This window comes from Varanus komodoensis, unplaced genomic scaffold, assembly GCF_004798865.1.
Source record: "Varanus komodoensis strain SLA01 unplaced genomic scaffold, ASM479886v1 scaffold3, whole genome shotgun sequence".
In the NCBI taxonomy this organism is placed as follows: Eukaryota; Metazoa; Chordata; class Lepidosauria; order Squamata; family Varanidae; genus Varanus; species Varanus komodoensis.
Window position 1 is genome coordinate 9,374,177 of NW_025335761.1, and position 27,372 is coordinate 9,401,548.

A 27,372-nucleotide genomic window follows, 5' to 3' on the forward strand; every position below is an offset into this window, starting at 1 on the left:
GAAAGGAAGACAGGAGGAAAAGGAAAAGTGGAGGTGAGCCACAGGGAGCAAAAATGGGTTTGCTCCCTGTGGCTCAGAGAGGACATAACGCAGTGGCGGTTGCTGCACCAAGCCGCTGCGGCGCTGGCTGTGGATGTTGGTGGCTCAGGCAAGAGCAGAAAGGAGATGTTGCTGCTCTCGCCAAAGAGTTTGTTTGCTGCTTCCCTGGACTCACAGCTGGGTCCTTCATTTGCGTTCACACCACACTCTGCAGCCCATTGTGGGCCAATAACCCCTGGTGTATGTCATGGGTCTTCCAGAGCTTGTTACTCTCAAATAAGCCACTGTGTGTGATCTACATTTGCATTGCACCTGCATCCACCATGGCTTGTCACCCACTTTGGCTGTCATGTCTTGTGAATCCAGTCAGAGTTTTGGGCTTGGTAATGTTTGCTGTCTCTCTGCAAAGTGACGTAATATGTGTATGTTGCCAAAGACCTGCAACTCCTGGGATTTCGGCTGCCTCAAATTGGGCATGAGTAGAAATACTTCTGACAAAAGGAGATTGAACGAGACCCTGATCTGTTGTAGTTTGTCAGCCTTACTTTATGTCTGCGTCTCTTGCCTAAGTCCTTTTAAAAATGGAGTTAGTAGATAGGCTTTTTAAAATGTGTTTTTATGGTGAGATGCTATAGAAACTCTTCTAGTGGAACAGTGGCAAAAAAGTGAATGAAATGGAATGTGCACTTGTATGAACTTTTGAAGTAATCAACATTTGTTTTCTAGATCTTGGGTGCTGTGATCCTGGGCTTTGGAATATGGATTTTGGTTGACAAAAGCAGCTTCATTTCAGTGCTACGTAAGCCACTTTTCTTATTTCCTTTCTTGCTGGATTTTTTTCCCTGGGTAGTTTTCTCTTTAAGAGTGAATGTCATATGACGCTTCACTAAATCGCAAAGGGAAATAAAATCTTAAAAGTCCAAACCAGAAGTGACTTCCTGCTAGATTTAGAAGAGCTGTCTATAGCTAATCAGCTTTTTTACTTGTGAGACTATGTCAGGTCAGACAGAGAGCATTAGCCTTGAAGAGTTCCCTTCTGCATGGTAACTTTGGTACAGGAAAATTCTGAGGATAGATTTGGGGAACAGAAACTGGCAAGCTAATATTACATAAAGGAAATTTGCTCTCCTGCAACATATGCAATTTCTACTTTCCGTCTTTGCATGGCTTACTGTTGTTGTTGTTGTTTTTTTTTTTTACCTCAGTCATTGCTGGAGCAATATGTACAAAAAAGTAGCAGCAAGAAAAGTCTGTGCTAAAAAGAGAATTAAACCAAAAACCATCTAGTCCCTTTTTAATGCCAGCAGCCAGTTTTAGCCCGCATGAACAGTGACCCGATTTTCCCCCTGTGGTCTGGAAGCAAAACCGATAACTCTATGTGCTGAATGGCTCAAAAGTTTCATACGTGCCCCTTTTACCGACAGCACCACTGTTCCTGCTGGCTGTTCTGCTGCCAAGGACTTGGAGGCTTTGGGTGTGGACTCCCTTTTAGCCCCATTCTTCTCCCTGTAATCGGACTGGGCATGCAGAGGCTTCAGCTTCCTTCCTTGAGATTTCCAGATGGAACCTTTTGTCACTCTCTTGTTTCCCCTCCCCGCCTCCCTTTTTTCTTTGGTAACCTTAACAGCAGTGTCTGAGAAGGAACTTTGCACAGCAGGGCACTACATTTTGCTGCTGGAGAGGCCTCCCTCCTTCATTCTCTCATGTTTGTCTGGCTTTTTTCCCAGAAAAGCCAGGCCGGGGAGGGGGGAGGGGGAGATGGTGCAAGTGGGAGTGGAAGCTGGAAGGCTTTTGCCAATCCGGTCTGTGAAGCCTTCCTCCAAAAACCAAGAAATGCTGGAGATGAGGCTGAGTCCAGGCTTCGTCTTCCTGCCGTGGTCGTCTTGAAAGCTTTGCCTGTGGCAGCAGAACATCGTGCTGGCTGGGGAAGTGCTCTGTAGAATGCCAGTGTTTTTGAAGATGCTGTCAGGTTGGCGTAGCAGCTGCCTTTCATATAAACCTGATGCCTGGTGTAAATCTCGCACCTTGCCCTTGCAAATACCTTGCAAATAGACATCTGCTAGACCCTCTAAATTCTTTCAACAGTCTTCCAGCATGGAAAGATTGTACTAGACCCTTGCATACTTCCTAGAAATCCCTGCAAAAGCTACTGTGGTGTCCTGGAAGTCTGCATTCTTATTTTGGAAGCTGGAATGATCCTTTCTGCTCATCCCCCATTTGTTACAAGCAGGACTTGAATATAACTGAGTTGGATGGGAGGTTATGACAATAAATAATTTTATGCAACAATTATATAGAAATGTGGGAAGGGGAGTGTAGAATGTAGTATTGGCTGCAAAATTCAGCTCCTTTTATAATCTCAACTTGCTTTCTTTTTCTTTTTGAAAGAAAGGCTGTGTTTCATACAGTGCTCAAATATAGTTTAGTGTTACAACCATGATGCACAGGTTTCTGCCTGTTATTTTCCACAGTGAAACTTCCACTTGCAACTAACCATGGTTTATCATTCTATTTGAACTGTGGTTAGTATTAACTTTTAGCCTGGGAAATACACACTGTATTTACTGACTTGTTTCAATAAATTATGATTAATACTTCTGCCAGTCTGGGCAGTACACCCAGTGGATGTTGGTTGAAAACACACGTAGATGAAAATTCACCCATCTTCCACCTCCTAGAGATGGGGGATGCCAAGACCATGAGCCTAAACTATATACAATCAGCTATCAGGTTGTAGATTGATAATATCAAATAAAAATGTTTGAACTTCCATCACACCTTGCACATGTGACGGAATTCAGTTGTTCTTGGTACAGAACTGAGAATACTGGGGCATAAAATCTTTCACACCTCTCTTAAAGTGAGCATTTGTAGTCCCAAACAGTTGTTTTGCTTTACTCGATCCAAAGGTTCAATCTTTTGCAGACTGGGGAACACTGAGAACCATATGATCCTTTTCTGTCTAAATTTGCACAGGATTGTGCCCTTAGTGAAGGGACCTCTTTTTATACTTTTGTACATTTCTCTCTTGGTTCCCCCAGAGACTTCATCATCTTCGTTAACGGTTGGAGCATACATTCTCATTGGAGTTGGTGCTGTCACGATGCTGATGGGGTTCCTGGGCTGTGTTGGAGCAGTCAATGAGATTCGATGTCTCCTTGGGCTGGTAAGTGATGCAGAGAAATGCTGCCTTTGGTGATTTCCCCCTTCTTGCACGTCCTGCCTGAGTGCTCTTGCTGAGTGTAGTTGGACTTCAGATCAAGGCATATAGGAACGCCCCTGTGCCATGCAGTCAGAGCACCACCGAAGAACTCTGCCAAGACTAGTGTATACTGACATGTCCTAGACTCATCAGCTCTTCTCTGGATGGCCCAGTCTTCTGAAGCGAAGTAGGTAGCAACTGTGAACAGGACCTTTTCGGCTGTGGCACCCTGACTGTAGAACACCCTCCCAAGAGGGGCTCTCCTGGTGCCCCCTCATGTGCATGTTCAGCTGCTGGGGATAGACCTTGTTGAACACAGTGGTGTTAGCCAGTTCCCTGCTTTGATTCTGATGTGGCTGTTTGATTGATTAATGTGGTGGTTACAGTGTGGGGCAGGGTGAAGAAGCCTGTTTTATGTGCTTGCACTTGCCATCTTGTGAGCCATCTCACTGGAGTCGGGGCTGTCTTTTTACCTTCTAAAGAAGTCAGAACAATATGCAGCACCCGTATGTGCCCCAGCGTTAAAATGGTGACCGTTCCGGTTGGTCTGTGGGTTCCCTTTTGCATAATGAAAGAGAGGCCCCTGCATAATTGGGGAAGCTCCAAAGTGCACTGCAATTAATACTGACTGGAGGGGTCAGGAGATACTCTTGCACTAGTTCCGGCCTGTTCAGCTTTCCCGTGAAACTGAGTTCCCGTGAACTGAGTTCCAGTGAAATATCTGACACAAGCCTGCCTAGCAGACTCTGTGATCTCAGTGCTTCGCTGAGCCTGCAAAAACTGGAAACTCCTTTTGATGCACTGGCAAAGGTGTTCTGTGCTTCTGAGAAGGCAGAGGCTTCAAAGCTGTGGCTTCCTACTACTTGTTCTATCATATATACCGTTCCCACTCCTTATATAACTTTACTTGAGAGGTGATACTGGAAAGCATCAATAAAGACCTTTATTTCTTTTTTAGTACTTCACCTGCCTGTTGCTGATTCTCATAGCACAGATAGCTGCCGGCCTGCTCATCTACTTCCAGCGCAATGCAGTAAGTGACTCTTTCCTCTCTTTCTCTCCTTTCTTTTTCTATTTGTTGACTTGGCTAACTAGTCAAAGGCTTTTGCTGGGTGCTCCTGGTCCTGATGCGGAGCATGGATTCCTCTCTGAGCAACGCCTTAATCACATCATCATCATCAGTTTCATTTCTGTACCACCTCTCTGGGCAGTTCACAACAATTTATCCAAAACAATAAAATACAACAGAAAACATGCGTGTAATAAAAACAACACAACTTTTCAACAAAGAATTTAAAACAGAATTGATAACAGTTTGAACAGCAAAAACAAGTGCAATGCAACTAAATTTGCTGAAAGAAAAACCAGCTGACCTACTTATATGTCTTTAAAGCCATTAGATGCCTCAGCATAGAGCAGTGAAAGGATACTAGACAGGGCTCAGCGGGAAGGTTGTTCTGTAATGGGGCAGGGGGGACACCACTGAGAAGGCCGTCTTCCTACTTTCTGCCATTCAAGCCTGCCTTGGAGGCCGTACTTAAAGGGCTCAGATGCTGAGCATAGTGTCTGAGTAAAGGAGAAGTGCTCTGACAGGTGCTGTGATCCCAAGCTGTTGCAACACCTTCAGTTTGGCTCAGAAGTCTATAGGCAGCCAGTGTGTGCAGGCCAGAATTGGTGCTACGTGTCCAGACCTTCCAATCCGAGTCATTAGTTTGGCTGCTGCATTTTGTGCAAGCTGCCACCTCCGAACAGTCTTTGCGTTGCTTTCCTTTTTTGTATATTTTAAATTTTGCTGTAAGATGTCTTGAATCTCTTTTGTTTGGAAAGGAGTTTAAGAAGTTTAAATGACAGTAATATATCACCATAATAAGTTCTCCCTATTCATCACAAATAAGCTTCAAGATATAGCCACTAAGAATGCAGTTTCAGGTTTTTCTGCAGCTGAATACCATATTTTACTTGCTTGTAGCATCACCTTGCTGCCTTATACATGTAAGAATGAATAAACCATGGTTTGCTGGAGGGGAAGAAGGAGTCAAACTTCATGATGTTATTTCAATGCAGACATTTTCAGAATCATTCTAGGCTGGGGTTTGGATCCACCATGGCATGCAGGACTTGATCTGCTTCTAGTACATCTTTGACCACTTTCTGCAGCTTATTATTTGTGGTCTTAAAGTGCTCTGGCATTGTAACTGTTGTTTCTAAAATCTTTCCTGGAGTTTTTGGGTCAGCTTTTTCCAACCTTGAGTTTTCAAGAGCTAGCCAGTGGATTCTGTAGGTTGTACTCAAACACATCTGTAGGGGCAGCAGGTTGGAGAAGGGTGTTTAAGGTTGGGGGTAGAAAACCATTGCATGTGATTTTACAAAATAATATTCTTATTTTACTATGTAGTTTTGCCCATGGGAAGTGAAACAGTATGTTCCACTCAAACCATCAGCTGATAGTGTCTGCTAACCTATAATAGTTGAAATGTCAGAACTGCAAATAAAACATAGTCCACGAGCTCAGCAAGGCTGGCTTATGGTCAAAGGCATCTTTTCCATGAATTTAGAATTTCTTCAAGAGCCCTGAAGAGAGTGGTTTAAAAATGGGAGAATTAGAATTTTTTATTTTAGTTTATTTAGGAGGTTTTCAAAGCTGCTTTCAACCATTCTTAAAACAGCAATAGAAAAAAATCACAAAAAATACCGAAACTGAGGGCAGGTGGCATTCACCAGTTTACATAGAATATTTGCTGAGTCTTGCAGGGGCGCAGGAAAACTTTTGATCTATTTTCTTTTCAGTTGTTATTTTTTGTTACTCAAGAGTTCGGATAATGAAGGCGTCTCTAAAAGACGATCTGCTAAATTAAAGGATATTTTAAGGAGCTAAGCAATCCTGATACTTTATTTCTTGCTTTTATCTCATTCTGCGCAGACTGGTAAATAGCAGCCCTTTGCCCCAGTAGGGATCATAGTGGGGCAGTTCATGTGACATGACAGGTCATGAGTTGCTAAGCAACAAACCATGGTTAACCATGGTTAGAACACAACAAACCATGGTTAACCATGGTTAGGAGTTTAGTCCCTAAACCACTCAGCATTCTGTGTTTGGATGACATGCTTAGCAGCTTATGATGGAGCTGCTCTTAATGAAAAGTAGAAGTGGTAAGTGGGTGAAGGCAGTGCATCAGTTTTCTCCCACTTATGCCCAGTAGCCCATAGGTTGCTTAAACCGTGGGCTGTTGTACCATGTTAACCAGTGTGTATGGAATCTGGGTGAAAATCAGTGTGAAGAATGCCACAATTCTATATTTTTATTTGGGACTAAGCCTCAGTGCTCTTAATGGAACTTACTTCTCAGCACATACAGTACGTATAGGAGAGGTGGGAAGATTGCGGCCCTCCCGTTGATTTGGCCTGCAATTCTCACCATCCATCACCACTGGCCATGCTGGCCAGGACTGATGAGAACTGAAGGTCAGAAGTTTTGGGGGGCCATGTTGCCCACCCAGGTGCAGAATTCTCTTCTGTGATACTCTGGAAATCTGCAATCCCGTTCATGCTTAACATGTTGGCGGTAACTAATTAAAAACACAACTGCTTCAGGCTGGAAAGTTCTGCATAAGGCATTATAAGCACTTCCCTATCTCATTATAGGCACCAGGGTATTTACCAGGGACAGTCCCTGCATTGGAGCCCCTGCTGTGCCTGTTTCACCTCTCTCTTCTGGTTTGGAATGTCTCTCTAGAGAAATAGAGTGCATCCTGTCCCGTACGTGCTGCGTGGACAGTGCCAAGTAGAACCCGGGCTGCCATTTCATACCTGCAGCTACGGTGTTGTCTATCAGGGTTAGCCTGTTTTGAGATAAATATGGGCCATCCTCCTCCCAGTTTTCAAATCATTGCAGAAGAGGCCAACACAGAGAAAACAAACTGAGCATCCCACACATGGAGTAAAGCTTTCACTGGCATGTAATGGTAGGAGTGGCTGGACAGCACTGCGGGGGCTTAAGCAGCTGCTGTTCTTGGGAGAACTGGGCCCTTCCCTCTGTGAAAAATAGGAGGTTTTGCAGGTAGCAATCCGGGCTTTCTGCAGTTGCCAAATTGACATACCAGAGCCTCTCCCTGGGGCCATGTCAAGGAAGGGGGAGGGGTGAAGAAAGGCTTTCATGTGCTTAAGTGTTTAATAATAACCTTCTGTGACCTTTTATGATCTCTTGCAGGGGTTGAACTTATTATGTGATTTTAACTGGCTGATTTATATTGTGTGTATATTTACAAGTTGTTTGGGTATTCCATATGTTATTGTGCACGGTAGGATGAGGGTAAGATCAGCCAGAAATCTTTCCTTGATGCGAAGGAAATACGTTGTTTGTTGAAATAAGTTGTAATGTAAAAGATTACAGGCATAACCTATCCTAAGTGAGATCAGGGAGGAAATGTGCAGCCTGCCATTTCCACATGTGATTTGCATGTGCCAGATAGAGTCATGTGGGAAGAGACAGTTGGGCTTTTTTGCCTCATGTTCTTCTTTGTTAGTGTTCTTTCAGGTTGGCATGGAGAATCTCTCTGGTGAACAAAGAGACTCTCTTCCGCCAGAAAGCCATATTTCAGGGCTGACCACCAGTAGGATACTTACGCCCATGCAAGTTTTTGTAGGTGTAATGGGGTTTTCTTGCAAGGATCCCACCTTCCCTGCTGTCCCCACCAGATCACCACCACCACCAAGCCTGAAGGCATTTAGGTTGCTCCAGAAGACTCCTTACTCTTCAAGGCATGTTTTTTTCTGAAGGACCAAAGATTGTTTCTCCATATAAATAACTTTTTACCGTTCTTTATCTTTGAGAGGGATGTGCTTGCAAACTTTCTGGAATGCAGTGTAGTTCAGTAACCTCTATGGCTCTCCCCTCCCTCCCTTTGTTTCTGGGGAGGCTTTGGTTTTAATGTGTCATATTTTCATCCATGTGGTAAAGATGGAAACCTGTGTGTATAGAAATGTTGCTGCAGAGTTGCTGTAGCAACAGAGGTCAGTCACAAAGCCTTGTTTTCCTTCTGGTGCATATTGTGGGGAAGCATCTTTGGAAATAACGCAGAGCTCCTCTTGGCAGGAAGTATTTGGCACACCAGTCTGCTCTCCCCACATATTTCTGGATGATGATGGTGGGCCCACTTATGGTTAGAATCTGGGCACTGGGAGGAAGAGCAAAGTCCCTTCCCCCCGCCCCCTTTCTTTCACTGGTCTGACTTCGAGTATTGGATAGCTCAGCATGATTATGGGGAAACAGAGCTTCCCATTGGTTTGTGTCATAAATGCATTGTAGCTTTTGTACTCACACTCTCTTTTTCTGAGGGTCATTTCTGGCATTAGGTTTTTCCTTGCTTTGCTTTCATCTATAGATTGTAAGACATGGATTTAAAGTGCCATACCTTCCAACTGCAAAAAGCAGTGGGCAGCCTTAATGCTTTCCAGGATCCCCTGCTGAATTCCTGTGAACCTCTAGCTCTTCTTGACCTCATGTTTTCTCCAAAGAAGGGGATGGTTTAAATTCTAGGTTTTTAGACCTGCGTATCCTCTAGGTGTCCCCATTGAAGGAGGTAAGGTGGATGGCTACCAGGAGAGTCTCACCAGGTGCTTCAGATTGTGGTCTTTTCAGTACCAGGCAAAGCCCTTTTTATTCTGCCAGGCATTTTATGTTCTAGATCTGGTTTTGCTCTTTTAGAGCTCTGCAGAGCTGCTAGCTTTTACATTCGCTTTATACTGTTGTTTTAATCTTTTAAAAATGTCACTGTGTTTTGTTAGGCTGTTGTATTTTGTAATTTTAACTGTTGTAACCTGCCCAGAGTGTTTCTGCTGTTCGACAGGCCAGAACAATACTACATGGATGCAGCTGCTGTCAATCTTCCCTATGGGTGAGAGTTGTATAGAAAAGCCACCCTTCCCTATGCTAGCTGTGCCAGCTGGGAGCTATATGCCAAGCTCTCTGGCAGTCCACAAGCTGCCCGGCACTGGCCTCAAGCCACACACATGGGGGCTCTCACCTGGTGATCTTGCTTGTTAACTTGGCATTTGAGCCCAGATCTCTCCAGCCAAAGCCCAACACCTCTATCATGGCACCTCACTACCTCAAGCTCAGTTAGTGCAGCACCTTTCTGTTAGCTGAAGTAGTCTGTAAATGTACCTGGTCCTAGCATGTCCTGTAAAATACAATCTGGAGGTTTTGTGCACTTTTCTTCTGGCACTCTTAGGTCAGACTGTGCCACGTTCCTGTATTGTAGGTGTGTGTTTTTAAAGCATAGGGCACCAGGCTGGTGGAAGGGACAGACAGTTCTCAGGATTTCAGCAGGTGTGGGATAGGGATGGTCCTCCCAATGCAAATTCCAGCCTTGAAGAAGGGATATTCCTTGGAAACGCTGCAGGGAAGGAGAAGGGTTAAAATCCCACCCTTCCTTACCTGATAATTCTCACCTGGAAACCACATCATGGTCATTTGTTTGTCTGTTTTTGTTTTTCAACTGTGGGTTGAATGTGATGTTCCTCTTAGGTGAGGTACAGCAGAAAAACATGGTGTTCTTTGTTCTTTTTAATGTTTGTATGTAAATTCTGCAGTGTTTGTTCTGATAATCCCTTTTCACTTTTTCACCCATGGTGGATCTTCTGGCTTTGCCACTACTAAATGAAGCAGAGATAGAAAGGGAGAAACTGGAGTTTCTCAAGTTTGACTTCTAGTCCAGTGAAGCAGTTTTAAATGGAAAGTTTTGACCTTCATAGTGCACAAGTCCTCATTCAGGAAGGGAATTGTGAAACATTTGTCTGACCTCATAACTGGGACTGCCAGACAGTAACCCAGACACTTGGGGCTTACATAGCTACAGGAGGTGAGTCCGCATTTTGCTGATGTGAGGCTTCCCATGCTCACACAATGACAATCCTCTGCCACGTACTTTGTAATATAAACTGGAAGGAAGGAGATTGGCTAATCTTTCCCAGTACTGCTAGCTGTTTGCAGTGCCCTGTAAAAACTATGAGTTGCAGGAAGGACTTGCTTCCAGTTGTTTTCTGTTCCCCCTCGCCTTCACCATTTTGGCTAAGTGCCACCCTAGGGTCAGGTAGTCTAATGTTCTTCCTTGCCTTTGATATCCCATTAGAACAGTTGGAGATTAGTGCTCTACTCTCAGAATTAAGTTTGTGCTATTTTCTGCTTCTTTGTAACCTCAGGTCTAATTTCTTTGCTCTACTTCCTATGGAGCCGTGTTAGCAGCTCTTCTCTCTGTCATAGTTACCCATTAAATAGCATCTTGCTGGTAGAATCTCTGAAACCAGAGGCACCATGTGAATTTACTGCTGTAACCTCTTGTCCTAGTTTCACTGAAGGTGAAAACTAGAATGCACTTCACAGCCTATGTGAAGTTTTGGGAAAAGGCTAATATGCAGGAGGAACTCTGAGCAAATGGATGGAGCACACTTTAAATAAAGGCACTTCGCTGTGTTTGATAGAGGACTGTGGTTTCACTTTTTAAAATAAAATAAAGTAACTGTATGTACAACATGTGTTATATTCACATTTAATTTTAACCAGTTTGGTTTCTTTAAACAACCTTGTGGTGTTGGATTAAAAAGCAACCCTAAACAATTAAAGATCATTTAATCCCCCATGCATAATAGCAGCTATTATGTACATCAGGGATATGGTTGGTGGGGCTTACGCATTTCAGAAAAGCAGCAAGTCCATCTGTGGCAGTACTTAATCAGAGAGAATGGGGCTTAGCCCATTTAGAAGTCACTTGTCCAGGCAGGGAAGGCTTCCCTGTCTTTGGAGAGAAGGATAGATCGCAGTTCCATGGTGTAGAAAAGGCACTCTTAAACACACTATTCTCATTCACAGCTTTCAAGACTCAGCCCTGCCAAGAAAAAGCATTTTCTGGGGCTTAGTTCTGTGGAAACCCAGCACAATTAATGCCTGCTTCATACCTAGGCAAACATGCTGAGCATTTGACTTGATTGTAGGTGGGGAGCACCACTCATCACAGCTGCCCTTGAAAACCAAGGCTTTCGAGATTGCAGTTAGAGGAAGAGCAAAATCCCCCGCCCCGCCCCGGGGCGCATTGCTTTCTATGGTTTATCACAAAGGCCGGTCACATTAGCTGCAGGAACCAGGTCAAGTTGCTTTGCTTTCATCCTTTCAGCCCCCACCCCCAACTGGGAGGAGAGTGGGTGTGTAGGGGCTGGCCCTGTGGCTTGAGTAACAAAGGGCTAGACATCAGCTGGAGGGGGGGGGAGCAGTTGCAAGATCTGCTTCCATCTGACTGCATGGCTGATAGGAGTGTTGGAGCAGATGATGCAGCCTCTGCGTGTGTTTGCTCCAAGGCCAGCTGTCTGTAAGGACTGCAGGCCCACCGCAGTGCTCCTTTGCCTGCCTGAGCAGAGTGTGAACCGCGTCAGGGTCAGCCAGCGAGAAGGACAGTATTCCAGAGACTGCCTGCGTGTGGCTGACCCACCTCTCTGTGGAAAGCGGATTGGGTTGTGTGGAAGCCTACGGCAAATGCTTCGGGTTGTGTGGAAGCCTACGGCAAATGCTTCAGGTGTTTGGATAGCACCAGCCCTGGGCCCTCTCCTTTGCTTTACTGTTGCTGAGGAGTTGGAAGAAGTGTGGTCTCTCAACAAGCTGGGAAGGACAAGGACAGCTGTGAAGCTAAGAGCGGTTACTAGGCCATCGCACTTAATGAGCTCAAGAAGTGGCATAAGCTGGGTGGTGGAAAGAAATCTGTTTACTGGCATGGGCAGGCACATCTGAAAAACCTGGGAGTAAAGAAACCCGGGACCCCGTTGCTAGGCCAACTTCATACCTTCGTATTAGAGTGTAAAGCTGATCCTAAAATGTACAGTTAACACCAGAACCTTTAAGTTCATGATCTGAGTTGACCTCTTACAGCTTTTAAGGCACTCATTACATAAAAAATTTGTAGTTTCTTTCTCTGAGGACTTGGGGCTTGCTTACTACAGCTGACTAAGTTGAACTTGTACTGGAACTGAGCCAGAGCCAAGCAGCCTTACCCCATATTGTTCTTTAAACAGAGCTATGGCCCTAAAAGCAGTCACTGTTTATTATTGTTAATTTTACAATCAAGTAAGTGTAAACTCCTTGCATGCCAGACCCAAGCATTCTGCATGCTCATTCATAGACCAGTATGGGCATGAACACAGGTGAAGACAGTTTTACACACAAGATTGCAACCCTTGCTTTGAGTATTACCTAAAATTGACACCCACATACTAAGTGGTTGTTTGGAGTCATGTGAATCTAATCATCTTTTCAAAACAACAACAACAAGGAGCCATTATGTTAATTGTGCCCCCGCTTTGGTGAGCATGATGGCTGGCCAGCCTGCCTCCCAATGCTCAAGATGCAAAGGTGGGTGGAGACCATCAGTGACTTTCCCAGCTCCAGAGTTGGAATGTGGTACAGTGACTATGTGGCCAAGGTATTTGAAAGCTCTGGCCGAGAATGGAAGAATTGAATGCCACTGCGAACAGACACTCAGGATGCCTTTGAGAAGCAGTGGTGAACTGGCACTCTCCCCACTGCCCACACCCCTAGGAAAAACTGTGAGGCGGTATAGCTATTGCTTGAAGTTGCTTGGGAATCGTTCAAGGAGTGGCATCGAGCCAAGCACATTCCACACCAGCCGTCCTTTGGGAGACGCCATGCAGAAGGACCTTATCTTGAAAGGAGCTGAAGGCTACAAGTTTTAGCTGCAGCAGGGCCCAGGATAATTTTTAGATTGTTTTTCTTTTAAATAAAGTTCTGTGTTGTGTATAGAATTCTTTACATTGTATTGAGAGACAAAGTGGTTGCGGCTGCTTTTCTAAAATTTGGTTCTGGCATATGTTCCAAGTAGCGTAATAAAGTTATGCATGTGTTCAGTCGGGTTACATTTTTGAATTCTAAAGGACAAGCATTGAGAGATCTATATTTTTTATGTTCCCTTCATCAGCTCAAAGCAGAAATGTCTGGGATTGTCGGGGAGCTCATCCAGAATTACAACCCTTACGATGACCATAACAGGACCCTTGAGACTGCCTGGGACTATGTGCAGACACAGGTAAGTTGCCATGCAAGAGCTGCTGTGGCAAGTCAAGGAAAGCCGTTCTGTCAACAGTGAAACAAATATTGTTTAACTTTGCTTTCAAGGAGGTGGTGGCCGTTGTCAGGCCACCAGCGATCGTGACATAAATTAATGGTGTTCTTCGAAGGATGACAGAAGCAGTATTCTGTGGGGTGGGGGGCGGGGTGTTGATGGGGCCTGCAGCAGATCCTTCTCAGTGGTACCTGACACCTCCTTCAGTGGTTAAAAAAAAGGCTCTCACCTATTGTTGCTCACCTTTCCAGGCATATATACGCATGCCCTGAAATTCACTTATCATTGAGATCTTTTCCTTGGCAGTAGTGCATCTAGCTAGATTTTCCCCACACATACATTTACTCAAAAGGGGTGTGTGTTATTACACAAGGATTACAGTGTAGAAACTATCAATCATGGGGATTTAACAAGTTGCGATAATAGGCCAGGTATATGAATTCAGCATGGATTCATATAAGGCAAACAGACATAAACTTATTGTGTGGTGCAAAAGAACCCCAGTATGGGAACTATTATTATCCGCACTCAGAGTTGGATGTGGGCCTGCTTGGCATCTAAACGGGGGGTTGCTGAGCATGGATGAGTAGGACTCAGATGTGTGTGATGATTCTGGGTTTGAATACGTGTGGCTGTGGTTCTAAAAGTTGCACAAGTTCAGGTAAAGCAGATCTGTTTCGCAGAGCATTCCGGAAGAAGGAGAGAAGGAAAAATGAGGGAAAGGGAGGGTGACAAAGCTGGGGAGAGAAAGAGGAGCAGTATCCATTTGTTTCCAACAACTGGCCATGAGCAGGGCTGATTCTTGCATAAAGGTACCTTGGCCAGAGAGGAGGGCAGGCTGAATGGGGCAGCTGTACTAAGCATACCAAAAGACCTTGACATAGGCCAGTAAGACTGAAGCTGGAACCTCGAGTTTTTACAGGGACAAACACTTCAGCCCCTTAGACAAAACAGAAAAAAGAGGAGCAGTTGCTTTTGGGCAAAGCAAAGAATGGTCTCTACAGGCTGGCTTTCTTTTCCCAAGATTTACTCAGATTTTTCCAGATCAAATCAAGATAGTATTTATGTGAAATTCTGACACTTGAAGTGGGGAACCGCTGGCCCCAGACTTATGACTCCTTATGCAACCCTTTTGGAAATATGTGGCTCCTTACCCTGGGTGTAGTCATGACTAGTTCTGATTAATGTGCCTAATCTAGTCATGAGGCATTTAATCTAGATGGGTTAACACTGCAGAATTTCTTTTCAGTGTACTTGACTAAAGCTAATGACTCCCTTTCACTTCTTCTCTTTTCTCTGCTGCTTCTGTGAGATCAATAAGCTTGTTTCACCCAGTGTGCCAGACTAGACTCCTTCAAGAGGCCACACCACTGCCAGGCAAACTACTGACACAGAGTTTCTTCTGGGCCTTTCTACTCCCTGCATGGCCTGCTGACCCTATCAGTGGTCATGCCATGGTGGGACAGCCTTTGCTTCCCCTCTGGATTGGCTGTGCAAAGCATGGGCAAAGGGCCACTTCACCCCTGAGTACTTTACAAGGGTTTAGGGTAGGGATGAGGAAGCTTCAGCCTTTGTGGGTCCCCACTCTGGCCTGCAGCACTTTCCCTGGCCTGCCTTCTCAACTCCTCCATAATCTGCATCCTTGTTGTGGCATGCTGGGAGGAGGAGGGTTTTAAACCTCCTCATCCAGCCCATTGTGGTGAGGACAGAAATAGCCCGCTCCTTGGTAACACGTGGATCCGCTGAAGAAGCAGGCTAGGATGGGAGGCAGTGGATGTGCCCATTTGAGCTCTGGCCACAGTCCCTGCTGGCCGGCAGCCCTCTGCAAGTTTCCCAGGGACAATCTGACCCCCAGGCCAAGAAAGTTTTCCACCCCTGCTTTAGAGTGAAGGAATGCATCTGTGCTGTTCCATGCGGAAAGCCATGTGTCTGCTCTGCCCGGCTTGTGCATTTCCTGGGTATGATAGGAGAGCCTCTTCAAGTGTAGCGAGAGAAGAAAAAGTAATCCCAGGTAGTTCACATGCCTGCCTGGTGACAAACACTGCACTGCACAAACCTACTCTGAGGCAGCACATTCACTGTGATGGCAACTCCTTGCAGTGATTTCTGTGGGTGAACCTCCACTTGGGATTTATCACTTCACTTCTGGGAGGGCTCAGAAGGCCCTGGTTGGATCCCCAGTGTCACCAGGCAGGGCTAAACATTTTCCTGCCTGCACCTTTGCAGAGCCAGGCCTGTCAGTGTCGAACATGCTGGGCTAAATGTTCCCAAGGCCTGACACTTCATAAGGCAGCATTCTCTATTCTATTCTATCCTCTATTCGGACACAAGCTACTTCATGCTTTTAACTGCGGATCAGTTCAAATGAACTGGTGGTTTCCATGCAACCATCTCAGGGCCACATGCCTTCCATGGAGCTGTCAGCTTGGAGGTACCATTTGTATGAACCGGTGAATGTCATACTTAGAGCCACCATGATTAGCGTGTTCATGACGGCCCCATTTCAGCCTAGGGTGTGTAGGCTGGCAAGCGTGTGCTGCCTCCAGATCATTAAGCAGTAGCGGATCTTTGCATTGTTGAAGGCTGATCTTTCCTGGCATGTGGTTTAGCTCATCCTTGGTGTATTGCTAGTTACAGTGGAGGTTTCTCTTATGTGTGTTTGCTGTTTTTTTAACACAAAGCTTTTAAATGGCAGAGATGGATTCTGAGCAATAAAAATCCCTCAGCTTTGTCAATTTCAAGAACATTGCGAGGCTTTTACTTAAACCTTCTGCAATCTTAAATAGTTCTTGAGTTGGGGATAACAGGAAAGCAGAAACCACAACTTAACATCTGGTGTGTTCACATGCGTGTGTTTCTTGGCAAGATCTTAGCATTAATCACGCCTGCACAGCTTGGGGCTTGCCAGGCTGAACGTGGCTCACCAACCATGTGATGCAGTCTCTGTTTGTGCAGTAGTGCAGTTAGGTCATTTTGACTCCTTCTTACAGCCACCAAACTTTAAAAATTACTCTTTCTTACATCACACACTTCAAACACGAAGCGCCCATGCATCCCAGTTGCACAATTCCTACAATTTCAAAGCCAAGAAAGACATCAGAGCAGCTCCAGCTTAGAAACACTGATGGAGTGTTTGAAAATGATAACAATAACACTTGTGATAATGGTAAGGCTAGCGGCATCTGTAACCACATGAATGTGGTTCACTAGTGATCATGTGTGGAACTGAAGCTGCAATACTATACCCAGCTGCCTGGAATTAAAGCCCACTGATTTCCGTGGGGACTTACTCCTGTTAGAAGCACTTGTCTGCTCTGAGAATTACGTGTATGCAGGATTATTTAGAAATACTTGTCTCATCTACACCTAGTACAAGATCAAGTGCTGTACCTGAGAATAGTCATTAGTGCTGAGTCACAGACTCCACTAAGAATTGCGTCTCCCTTTTCATGAGGCCAAATTTTCCAACCAAGCCAGCTATCCAGACCCAGCAAAACCTTTACACAATTGATATCTGATCAGACTGGGTGTGTGTGTACATTCATGTGTGTGCACATGTACAGCACAAATGTCGAGCAGCTTTGCTCTCTGCCCAGAGGCAGGTAAACAACTGAGCAATACTCAGAGTTTTCATATGCATTTGGTATCTGTATGATGTCACCACTAAGGCACATGCAATGCTAAGGCGTCCCAGCTAAGTGCCCTGTTGGAGGAAGTGGATCAGTGGGCTTGTAGACATGTCTTCATCCATCTTCCTTTTCCTAGTGCTTTTTCCTTATCATTGAACAATTGCACAACTTAGAGGTAAGGGGAGGAGAGTTCCTGGAAGAATGGCATGATTCCCATGCAGAGCCGAATGCCAGCTTTTTTCCCCCTAAATCACAGGCCATACCTCCTTGGTTAACACCCTGTACAATTGGAACACAACTCATTCCTAGTGACAGACCCCATTCCAGTTTTGTTTATTTAAATCCTGCCAGCTTCATCCATCTTCATTCCTGAAAATATAATTTTTGCTCATTTAATTCACTCCATATTCTACAGGAAGCTCATAATAGCCTTCCGGCCATTCAGCCCTCTTCACACCTAATGCATGTGTTCTATATGTCTTTGAATGTGATGTACTATTAAAGGGAACTCTCTCCAACCTCATGCCAATGGAAGATTGCAGGGCAGGTGTCATAGCTGCAGCCCAGTCCATTCCCCAGCTGCCACACCAAAAATCCACTCCACATTTTATAACCTTTCCTGTGCAATCACTAACTGGTCTACAGGGAAGGCAAGAGGACCCAGTGTTTGCATTTGCCTTACCAATCTAGGACCATTGCCAAAGAAGTACATCCATCCATGCCTCTTTCTTCTCTGAGGGGCTAAGTTTCCCTCCCCTCTCCAGACTTAGTGCTCTTCTGCCATGGCTGCAGCTATAGGAGAGAAACCCCCACTTCTCTGCTGCTCTCTCTGCCAAAGCTCTCTGTGCCCCCCCAGAAGTCCCAGCTGGGGTAGCGAAAAAACTTAGACAGAGATACTTTAAGATAAAGAACGAATTTTAGTAAGCTCTCCATGCAAGATGGAAAGTGGGCAGGAAGACTTGGGTGCTTATTGCCAACCATTTCTTGCAGTGGGGCTGACTGGTGGGCGGCCAGATTCCAGCTATCTGGGGATGGGTAGCTGTCCAGGCTACACACTAGCAGCTGGGCCTTGCCTTTCTCCCAGGATAGCCCAAACACACACATTTCCTCATACCTTTCCTCAAGGTTGGCATGCACACACACACTGACACACCAGGTGGGAGGCCTTTCCTCTGTCCTCATTCCCTCTGTGCCCTCTGGCATCTTTGCCTTTCTTCTGTTTGTGTCTTAGCTGCTGTCAAGCAAACAGGAAAGACTTGGGCATGGAGGGTGGAGGGAGGGAAGCAGGCACTGAGAAATAAAAGCAGCAAACACTGTGAGGGGCCCATCAAACTGCTTGTGGGGACTCTCCATTCACTGTGAAGAGGACAGAGCCCTGGACAATTGCCCCGAGGTCACTGATGCCTCTCCCTAGCAGAGAGGTGGCAAAATCAGTGCCTTTGGGCTGACATGCATGGCAGGTGAGCTGCACAGGCAGACCTGGCAAATGTCAAATTGTGTCAACTGACCTGGGTTAGCTCTCTCTGTGCAAGCCAGGTCAGTAGGCTAAGCTTCTTAATGCTTTATGTAACTCTTGTTCTGAAACTAAGGAGCAGCTTCACCTGGGCGTTACCTTCCATCTGCTCATAGTTCTTCCTCCGTCCTTACCCCAAAGAGCTTGTAACTCCCACTTTTTATGTCTAAATGTTTCTCTGCTGCTTCAGCTGAGAGTACGGACACACACAATCCCTTACAAAGGAAGGAACAAAAATATGAAAGCAAATGCAAAGGTTGCTTGGATGTATGTTGACCTCCAAGCTGACACTGTTGCTCTTGGCAGAATGTTCCTCCTACTTCTGCAATATTCATACCCACCAGCCCTGCTCTCTCTCCCAGGGGACATTCTCAGAGAAAATGCCTGACATTGGTGGTTTGGATTCACTCCAAAAACAACAACAACAACAAGTTGTCAGGGGCACCTGCTCCTAAATTTGTTGTCAGATCTTGAATGTCTCCAGGACCCACCTTGGTTTACAGAAAAGGTTTTTGCTCTAGGACCACAACTGATCATGTGGTGATCATGTGGTGGTTGCTCTGTAAAAGAAGCTCTTTTTAAATGCATGCCTCTCTGGTAGCCTTTTAGATTATATTATCAGCAACATTTGAAATCACGGTTGGTGGGTGGTAAACACACAATTCCCATCTGGTGTGTGGAGGCATCCCTTAATTTCTCCTACTGCCAGGACAAGCAAGAAACATGTGACCAAACTTTTCCATGGCTCCTCCCAGCCAGTTCATTCCCTGCTCCTGCCTGGGACAGAACTTGTTCCAGTTTCTCTTTCAACCAACTCTCTAGTTGGGCCTCTTATTCTTTTTATTTTATTGTTTTCTTTTTTGTTCTTTATCTCTACAAAGCGTGGAGTATGTCATCTTTCCTTTTTCAGTTGTTCTGTTCTCTGCTTTAAGGAAAAAACAGTACTTCTCCTGACCTTTTCTCTTTTTTTGCTACACAATGGCTTCCTCAAACAAGAAAGGAAGAAGAAAGGTCAATGACAGAGTTTTCTGGACACCAATATAGTAACCAGTTTTATGCAATGCAGAAAATGGAGGATGTTCTCTTCCAGAACTGGAAAATGCAAGATTTTGCATCCTTTCTCCCATTTCCACCTCCCCTGAAACCAATCCAGACAACAACCCAGTCCCTTCCAGAGTGCATAAGCTTCTGGGGACCTTCAGAGTGGGAACAGACCAGGTCTTGTCCACCTGTTTCCTTTCAAAAACCAACTTTCTTGGACCTGTAGAGTTTGCAACTGTAAGCAAATCCAGCCATCCCTGGGGGAGAAAGCAGATAGAGCAGCTTCCTCTGAATGTCCTCTTCACTGCCCTGAGGCAGATAACGAAACAGGCCACTGCCCACACACATACCCAATATCAGAGAAGGGCCCATAGCTCAGTGACAGAGCATGTGCTTTGCATGAAATAAAGGTCTTGCTTCAATTCCCAATCCCCAATATCTCCAAATAAGAATGAGAAAGACCCTTTCTGTCTGGCCCCCTGGAAAGCTGCTTTACCTAAGTAAAGTCTAAGTAATCTTGAGCTGGATGGATCAGTGGTTCATATGAATTGCCATAAGGAACTTACTAAGACCTTTGACTCACCACTAAAAGGAAGCATTGAAAGGGTTTTATGTGTGCATCTTTCAGACTCAGAATCCCCTGCTTTGCTGAATGCCAAAGCCCAGTTAGAAGGGGAATAGTCTGATCTGGGTTCAGTGAAAGAACCTTCCAGAGGAAGCTCATTTAATAAGAATGCCTTTCTTCTTATTCTTTCCAAAGCTATGGTATATTTAAATATTTGTTCCTTCACTCAAGTCCTCACCAGCCAAACCTTCTAGAAGTGATGCCATGTTTCCAAAGCCAAAGCCAGCTAAATTGTGAGGTACCTTTTCCTTTTGAGAAACTGGTTAAGGCTGAATGGAAAGTCCCCCTCCAAAGTGGGAAGGCCTCTGACCTGGCACAAATGTATTATTCTTTACCACAGAGAGTTATGGAAAAATGTGGTCGATGCTTCTGTGGCAGCCTTACTCTTGAGAGCCCTGCAGTGAGAATGGCCTTGCTAAAGAATCTAGTGAAAAGCACATTAAAGCAGTGTTAAGGCCCATGAGGGACCTGCCTTGATGCTTAGGCCTTGCTTCATGGCATCGCGTAGAGCTGCCCTTCTTGAGTAGAGGATATTATCAACAATAAAGTGTCAGTTTGTTTCACTCTATTTTGGAGTTTATTAAACCTAATAGACTTACATCTTTATCTTATATACCACACAGGATTCCATGAGTCTACAAGGCATATTCTGTTGCTGCACCTACAGTGGCAAGATGTTCAGTCTGGTTCAAACACTGTAATGTGGATGCACATCCCAAAGGAAACTTGGCTGCCATCCCTTTGTAGGCTCCCACCCCGCTGTAGAAGAGCCTCTTAAGAATCCCTTAGTGGAAGCTAAAGATAGGGGCACCTTCTTCTAAGGAAGATGAAAAGAAAATTCATGCATATCCTTGCCCCTTCTTCCTTTGTTTTAAACCTTCAGGCCCCCTTTTAACCCTTCTTTTTGGCATACTAACTGAAAGTACACAAAGTCTATTTAATCAAAACCCATATTCAATCCTTTAAGAGGACTAGCCAGACCACATTTCTCTCATTCCGCTAAGATACCTCAGCAACATTTATGACTCTCTTCCTGCCTATGTGGAAGGAAAACTAAATCAATTTCCCTCACACTTGGAAACAGGCAGCACCTGAACTCTAAATGCTAGTCAATACATATTTGCTGGAGTTTCACTTCAGCCCCAGAAGCAGGTTTCCTCCTTCCACAAACAATATCTTTCTCCCACAGAATTCCAAGAGATAGGGCAATAGAACTTTCCTTCCCAACTTCAGGCAACCATCAAGGAGGATTTCCTATGCTTGGTAGACCTCGTGGGTGTGAACCTGCACGTCCCCATAGCTTTACAGTGTGGGAGGTTTCTTCAGTTTGCTCACATATGGAACCACTACCAGTACAAGGTAATGTCATTGTTGGAGCGATTGCATCCAGGTTCTCTGGACAGTACTAGCTGCTTAGCTCTCCATCACACACTATTTTTAGTAAAAACCGACAACATGATGGCCTTAATTATTACATCTTCGGGAAGCAACAACATCAAAATCCTTGCCTAAAGAGGCCTGTTTCTGCTTGCTCCGGGCAGAATACAATATCCCACCCTTTATTGTGCAGCATATTCAGGGAAGTCTCAATAAGAGACCATCTTTCTAAGCTGATAATGCCTCAGCCCTGCAGGATGAACTCCGGAAACAGACATGCAACAGCATTGCCATCATATTGGCCTAATCTGGGTGGACGTCTTCACCACCTCTCCCAACAACCAGTTGCCACACTTCTCCAGACACAGATCAACAGAAGTCATTGATGTGTTCCATTTTGCTGGCCCAGAGGCAGATCCTTCCTCTTCCAGTTTGGATAAAGGTTCTCAGAAAAATCATGGAAGAGTGGGCAACACTGGTACTTAGATTTCTATTCTGACCCTGGATTCCATGGCTCTCTCAGACCTTTCAACTGACACAAACAAACCTGTAGTTCATGCCTTGAAAACAGCCCTTCTCACACACACACTGGCCTGGCATTTGGATTCAGACGTGCTGCATCTGGCCACTTGATTACTGAGCATGGCGACTTCCTCTCTCTCAGCTACTCTACTGAGATAACAAACGCTTATTGTCCCCCAGGAGACCACCAAACATCCAAATATATGAAACCATTTGGAAGGTTTTTCTTTGTACTTGCAGAAGAAAGTGTTCCAGACTGTAAGACATCAGGAACAATTCCTTCTGTTCCTCCAAAACAACTAGACCTGGAACCCCGAGCAAACATGCTTTGCAGATAAGCTGTCGCTACCTTCTGTTCTCCCCAGGCCATGCCAAAAGCCACTTGGATCCTACCTGCAAATTCAGTAATTCCTCAGAGAGGCAGCACTACTATGTCCTCCAGTCATATGTTGCTGCCCACTTGGAGTCTGCACGTATTAATATAAGCTCTTACCATTTCCTCCATTGAACTGCTGAGAACTGCCTCACTCCCATTTCTTTTCCTCATAGATAGAAAACAACCCAAAACGATCTCAGAACTAGCTGCACTCCCTGTGAAGGATCATCTCTCTTCATTCAGCAGGGACTTTTCATTCTTTGACCAGACCTTTCCTTTGTTCACAGAATTAACACTGTTTGATACAAAGTGGAAAAGGTAGCTGTCTTTTCCTTCTCCCCTCATCCTTCTCATCCCTCTGACCAGGTCTGGAAGATCCTGGATGTTTAGAAGGACACCAAAAACTACTCTAAATTAACCAAGGAACCTTGACGTCCTCCCCCCCCCCCCTTTTTTTTTGTTACTTTCTGTCTTACTGCCCTGGGAAAGCCCAGCTGTGCCAGGTAGTTGCAGAGAAGTATATTTATGGCCGGTGTGGTTGAAAGATCTTTGAACCTGGAAATACCACACTGCACTCCACTAGGGTTGTGGCTGCCCGGCTTTTTTTTCTGTACTTTGCTCCTTTAATAGAGATCTGCATGACAACTTCCTGTGTCATTACACATTCCTTAGGCATTATAAACCAAACAAATATATTTTGGTCAAGCCAACATTCAGACAACTGGTTCTGTCTGCTTTGGAGCCCTACCTCTGAGGATATTAGCTTTTGTGTAACCCATGATGGATATCTCTTTGCACCAGATGGAAATTGAAAACTGAGTATTCACCATGAAGTTCCATTCTGATTTAATGCATAAAAGACATCCAGAGCACAGCCTGTGGCATGTTAAGCAACATAATTAATTATGTTTTTCCAAAGGGAGTATGCCAAAGCCTAAGAGACAGGATTTTATTCTATCTCTGGAACTATCTGTCTGCATTAGCTTCCTTGTTTGTTTCTGGCTGCTCAATCACTACTCTCTTTAGAAGCTTGGCTATTAAAGAACTGGCTCAGTGGAGCCACATAGGTCAGGACCAAGTCAAGAAACTTGGTCACATATTCCTTGCTAGTCCTGGGCTATGAAGAAGCAACCCATGGCGGATGACGCCTGTTCTGAATGGAAGTTGAGAGGATGTATTCAACTTTCCTTTTCTTCCTCCGATAGCCGCTACACAGCCATGATCATTTAACCATGTAATGGTGGTCTTGACAGCTTATTGTACTGTTCATACACTTCACAAACATTCCTACAGCTAAACCTTCTTCAAAGAAATCCCATCTACTAGTGAGCTTTGTGTCTTGAGTCAGACGTAGCTGGAAAAACCATGGCTTGGGCACTGTGGACGCACTTTGCTCAGTGTACTTTCTTCTTCCTTCACACACCAGCACCTGAGTTGCAATGGATTGTGCCAGAGAAATGTATCTTTCCCACTCTTGCCAGGCCCAAACAAATCTGGCTGATTCAAATACTACAGTTAACTCCTCAGAAAGCCTCAAGGTGTGTGTTTGCTGTTATTTTAAAAGCATGTTGGAGCTTTTGACTTGGCCAAAGCAGAGTTCCTGTCACCAGCTAGTGTTTACATTCAGACCTCATGATCTCCAGCTGCAAATTGTGTGGGAATGCCAGGCCTAACTCACTTTGAAGAACACTGTCCTATTTTAATTGTGGCTACTTTATTCAAAGGGGAGCATAACTGGGTTTTGTTTTATTTATTTATTTTGCGATTTATATCCTGCCTTTTTCCTACAAAGGGCTCAAGGCAGCTTACATCATTCTCCTCCTCCATCTTATCCCCACAACAACACCCTGTGAGGTAGGCTGGGCTGAGAGTCTGTGACTGGCCCAAAGTCACCCAGTTGGCTCCATGGCTGAGCGGGGACTAGAACCCAGGTCGTCCGAGTCCCAGTCCCAGCTCTTAACCATGACACCACACTGGCTTTCTGGGTTCACATCTCAAGATCACCACTACCTCCAGCACCCTTCTTGAATGCTTGTCCTATCTCTAGCATGCATAAAACATAGTCCGTCTCCACAGCAGAACTGGACACCAAGCGGCTTTGTGGCTTGTGCAAACTACAAAGGCAATCAGAGCAAGAGGAGCCTATTTCCAACAGCCGGACTATGATTTGGCCTGTAGGAGCAGCCTTATGGTTGATTGTATAAACAGAACTGGTTTCTCACCACTAGATAATTGAGGGCTTACCATTACCGTTTCCTGAAGGTCTGTATCTAAATTGTGTTGCCAGTAGACATCAGGATGTTAGTGATATACCGGACTTTGTGTATAAATAACAATGACTTGCCTGGCTGTTTATCTTTTCCTTATCTTCATAAACAAAAACTTTTGTCTCCATTATTTCACTGCAGCCAGGTCTGTTTAAGTCAGTTATTGAGTAGAGAAACTAGTAAAAGAGCTCCATCTTTTGGTGATTTCCTCTTATTAACATTTGACATTTTTGTGTTAGTTGTTTTCAATGAATGATAGGGATGGAGCTGAACAATTTAAACTACCATCACTCTGAAAATTCAGGACCCTTGGCTGGGTCCACAGATGTGCAAGGCTGCACGAGTGAAAACCCACCTGGATTTCAGTTCTTTCTCACACAAGGATTTTGTACCAAGACAGAAAGTGCCAGTCTGTCCACGGATAGGCATCGCGAAGTCTGCTCTTGGGGTAGAATAAGCATGTATGGAATTTCTAGAGTACTCTTTGAGAAGGTTTCAGAAAAATTGGAGCAAGTTCAGAGAAGAGCAACAAGCTGGGAATAAGTACTATGACAAAAGATGGAAGGAACTGGGTACATTTAGTCTTGAAAAAGGAAGTCTAAGGAGAGATGTGATAGCACCTAAGTACTCAGAAGCTTGTCTCATAGAAGGAGGCCACATCCTGTTCTCTCTTATCATCCAAGGTGATGGGACCCACAATCATGGGTTAATGTTACAGCAGAACATCAGGAGAAACTTTCTGTCAGACCAGCCAGAGAACAGAACCAATTGTGGTCTCTCCATCGCCAGAAGTATTTAAGCAGAGTCTAGGCAGCCATCTGTCAGGGGTGCTTTAAATTGGATTCTGGCACTGGCCAGGGTGTTGGGCAGCCTAAATGCCCTTTTTGAACTCTCTGATTCTGCTGTGCATGTTGCATTGAACTAGACAGAATGCTCACATAAAATGCATGATCGACCTGGGAATGAGTCCTTGTACCTAGCAGCCCAGAAGTGGTTCCTCAGATGAAGGAAGGCTATAACAGCTCTAAAGGGTTTACCTTCTTCATGACCTAGGGAAGTGGGTGAAGAGGGTTAAATCTATTATCCATCTGCCAATTTTTTAAAAAAGGGATAGGTTCTTAAGACAGATTCTTCTATGCTCACTTCTCAGCATCTATGTCTCAGCTATATTACTTCAGACTGGTGCCTGGATTTCATTTGACTGAATATTCCTCTATATTAAAACATTCATTGAGCATAGAAAGCTGCATTTAGAACCATTCTAAAATCAAATTTTAAAGTCTATTTGTATAATAAAGGAGTGCTGAGCCATGTATGTCCTTTACCACCTCAGTAAGAACCACACATGTTTTTTCTTGGAGTCTGGCCACTACCAGTTGGCTATCACTTCTCCATTTTTGCAGTTTAAATACAGGGTAACCTTGTTTATTGCATCAATGTCTCATTAATGTTTCATGCTGCTTGAATTTTCTTGTCTTAGATTTTATACTGAATTTTTATACTGAAAGTTCAATTGTACTTTCTTCTGAATTTTTAAAATTAGAAGCTGGTCTGTGATTTTTTTTTTTATTCAAGGGTGGAGTATCAGTACTTAGAATAAATAAGTCATTGAGCAGGTTAGACCAGTCTAGAAGCAAACTCCTCAGTCCAAATGGAATTGTGATATTGTTGAAGAAGAATTTATAAGAGGATATCTTTCTGTCACATAGCTATTGTGTTGTGGCTGGACTGGGCCAGAAACTTGGAGAAACAACACAGTCCTTCAGGAGAGAAATCAGACAGCATATCCTTGCTCTTGTAGCAATAACACGGTTGACTCCCTGTCAGAGGTGGGCTTCTGCACCTTGGTTTCGGTTTCTAACACCACATCAGTCGATGACTGGCCAGTCAGAAAGCAGGTGAGTCTTATTTCTGTAGTCCTATGAAGTCACATTGAGAAAACCTTGCTGCAGGTTTACTTGCTTCAAAAAGAGCTGGTTTGATAGAAAATGTCAACTAATGTAAGACATGGTTTCTTTTTCCTACAGTAAATACAGACATTGTGGCTTGTATGTGGAAACTTGATTTAGCATAGTATCAAAAGATGTCCCCTTAAAACAAACAAACAAACAAACAAAAGCTCCAGGTACTCTTGGAAGAAGCAGATTATCTAGACCCATTCCAGTCTAGTTTCAGGCCTAGTCTGGGGAAAGAGGCAGCCTTTGTTCCTCCCCTGGATCCCTTGTTGTTCTTCTGGATTACCAGACGGGGGGATGCAACTTTTGATTCTCCTTGTTGTCTCTGTTGCTTTTGATACCATTGACCATGGTATCTTCTTGGACCTGCCCTGTGGGTTGGGGTAGAAGCCATTGTATTGGTCCCTCTGCTAGGCTGGTGTCAGACAGATGCAGTATATGACTGTCCGTTAGCCCCTAGCATTTCCACCCTGCTGTACTAATGGTGCCCTCTTGTCCCCAGTGTGGAATTATTCTGGTGTGGTAAAATGGTTCTAGTCCAGATTTGTAGCATCCCCACAGCCTAGTGGCTAGTGCTCATAGTTGTCATACAGAACGTTCTAGCTTCCATCCCTAGGGTTTCCCATTTGCAGAGGATGGGGGAAGAACTCTGCCTGAGGCACTGAGCAACTACTGCTTGGCTAGATGGACAAATGGTGTAATGCA

General features: G+C 44.6%; 1 protein-coding gene across 1 annotated transcript in view; it reads left to right on the plus strand.

Moving 5' to 3' along the window:
- The window catches only part of CD82 (CD82 molecule), a 97,025-nt gene that overhangs the window by 65,646 nt on the left and 4,007 nt on the right, over positions 1-27,372 (plus strand). The window contains exons 3-7 of the mRNA XM_044435911.1: positions 766-838; positions 3,081-3,205; positions 4,200-4,274; positions 13,219-13,326; positions 26,422-26,610. Coding sequence (XP_044291846.1) covers positions 766-838; positions 3,081-3,205; positions 4,200-4,274; positions 13,219-13,326; positions 26,422-26,610 — 570 coding nt within the window. The remainder of the gene's footprint in view (positions 1-765; positions 839-3,080; positions 3,206-4,199; positions 4,275-13,218; positions 13,327-26,421; positions 26,611-27,372) is intronic.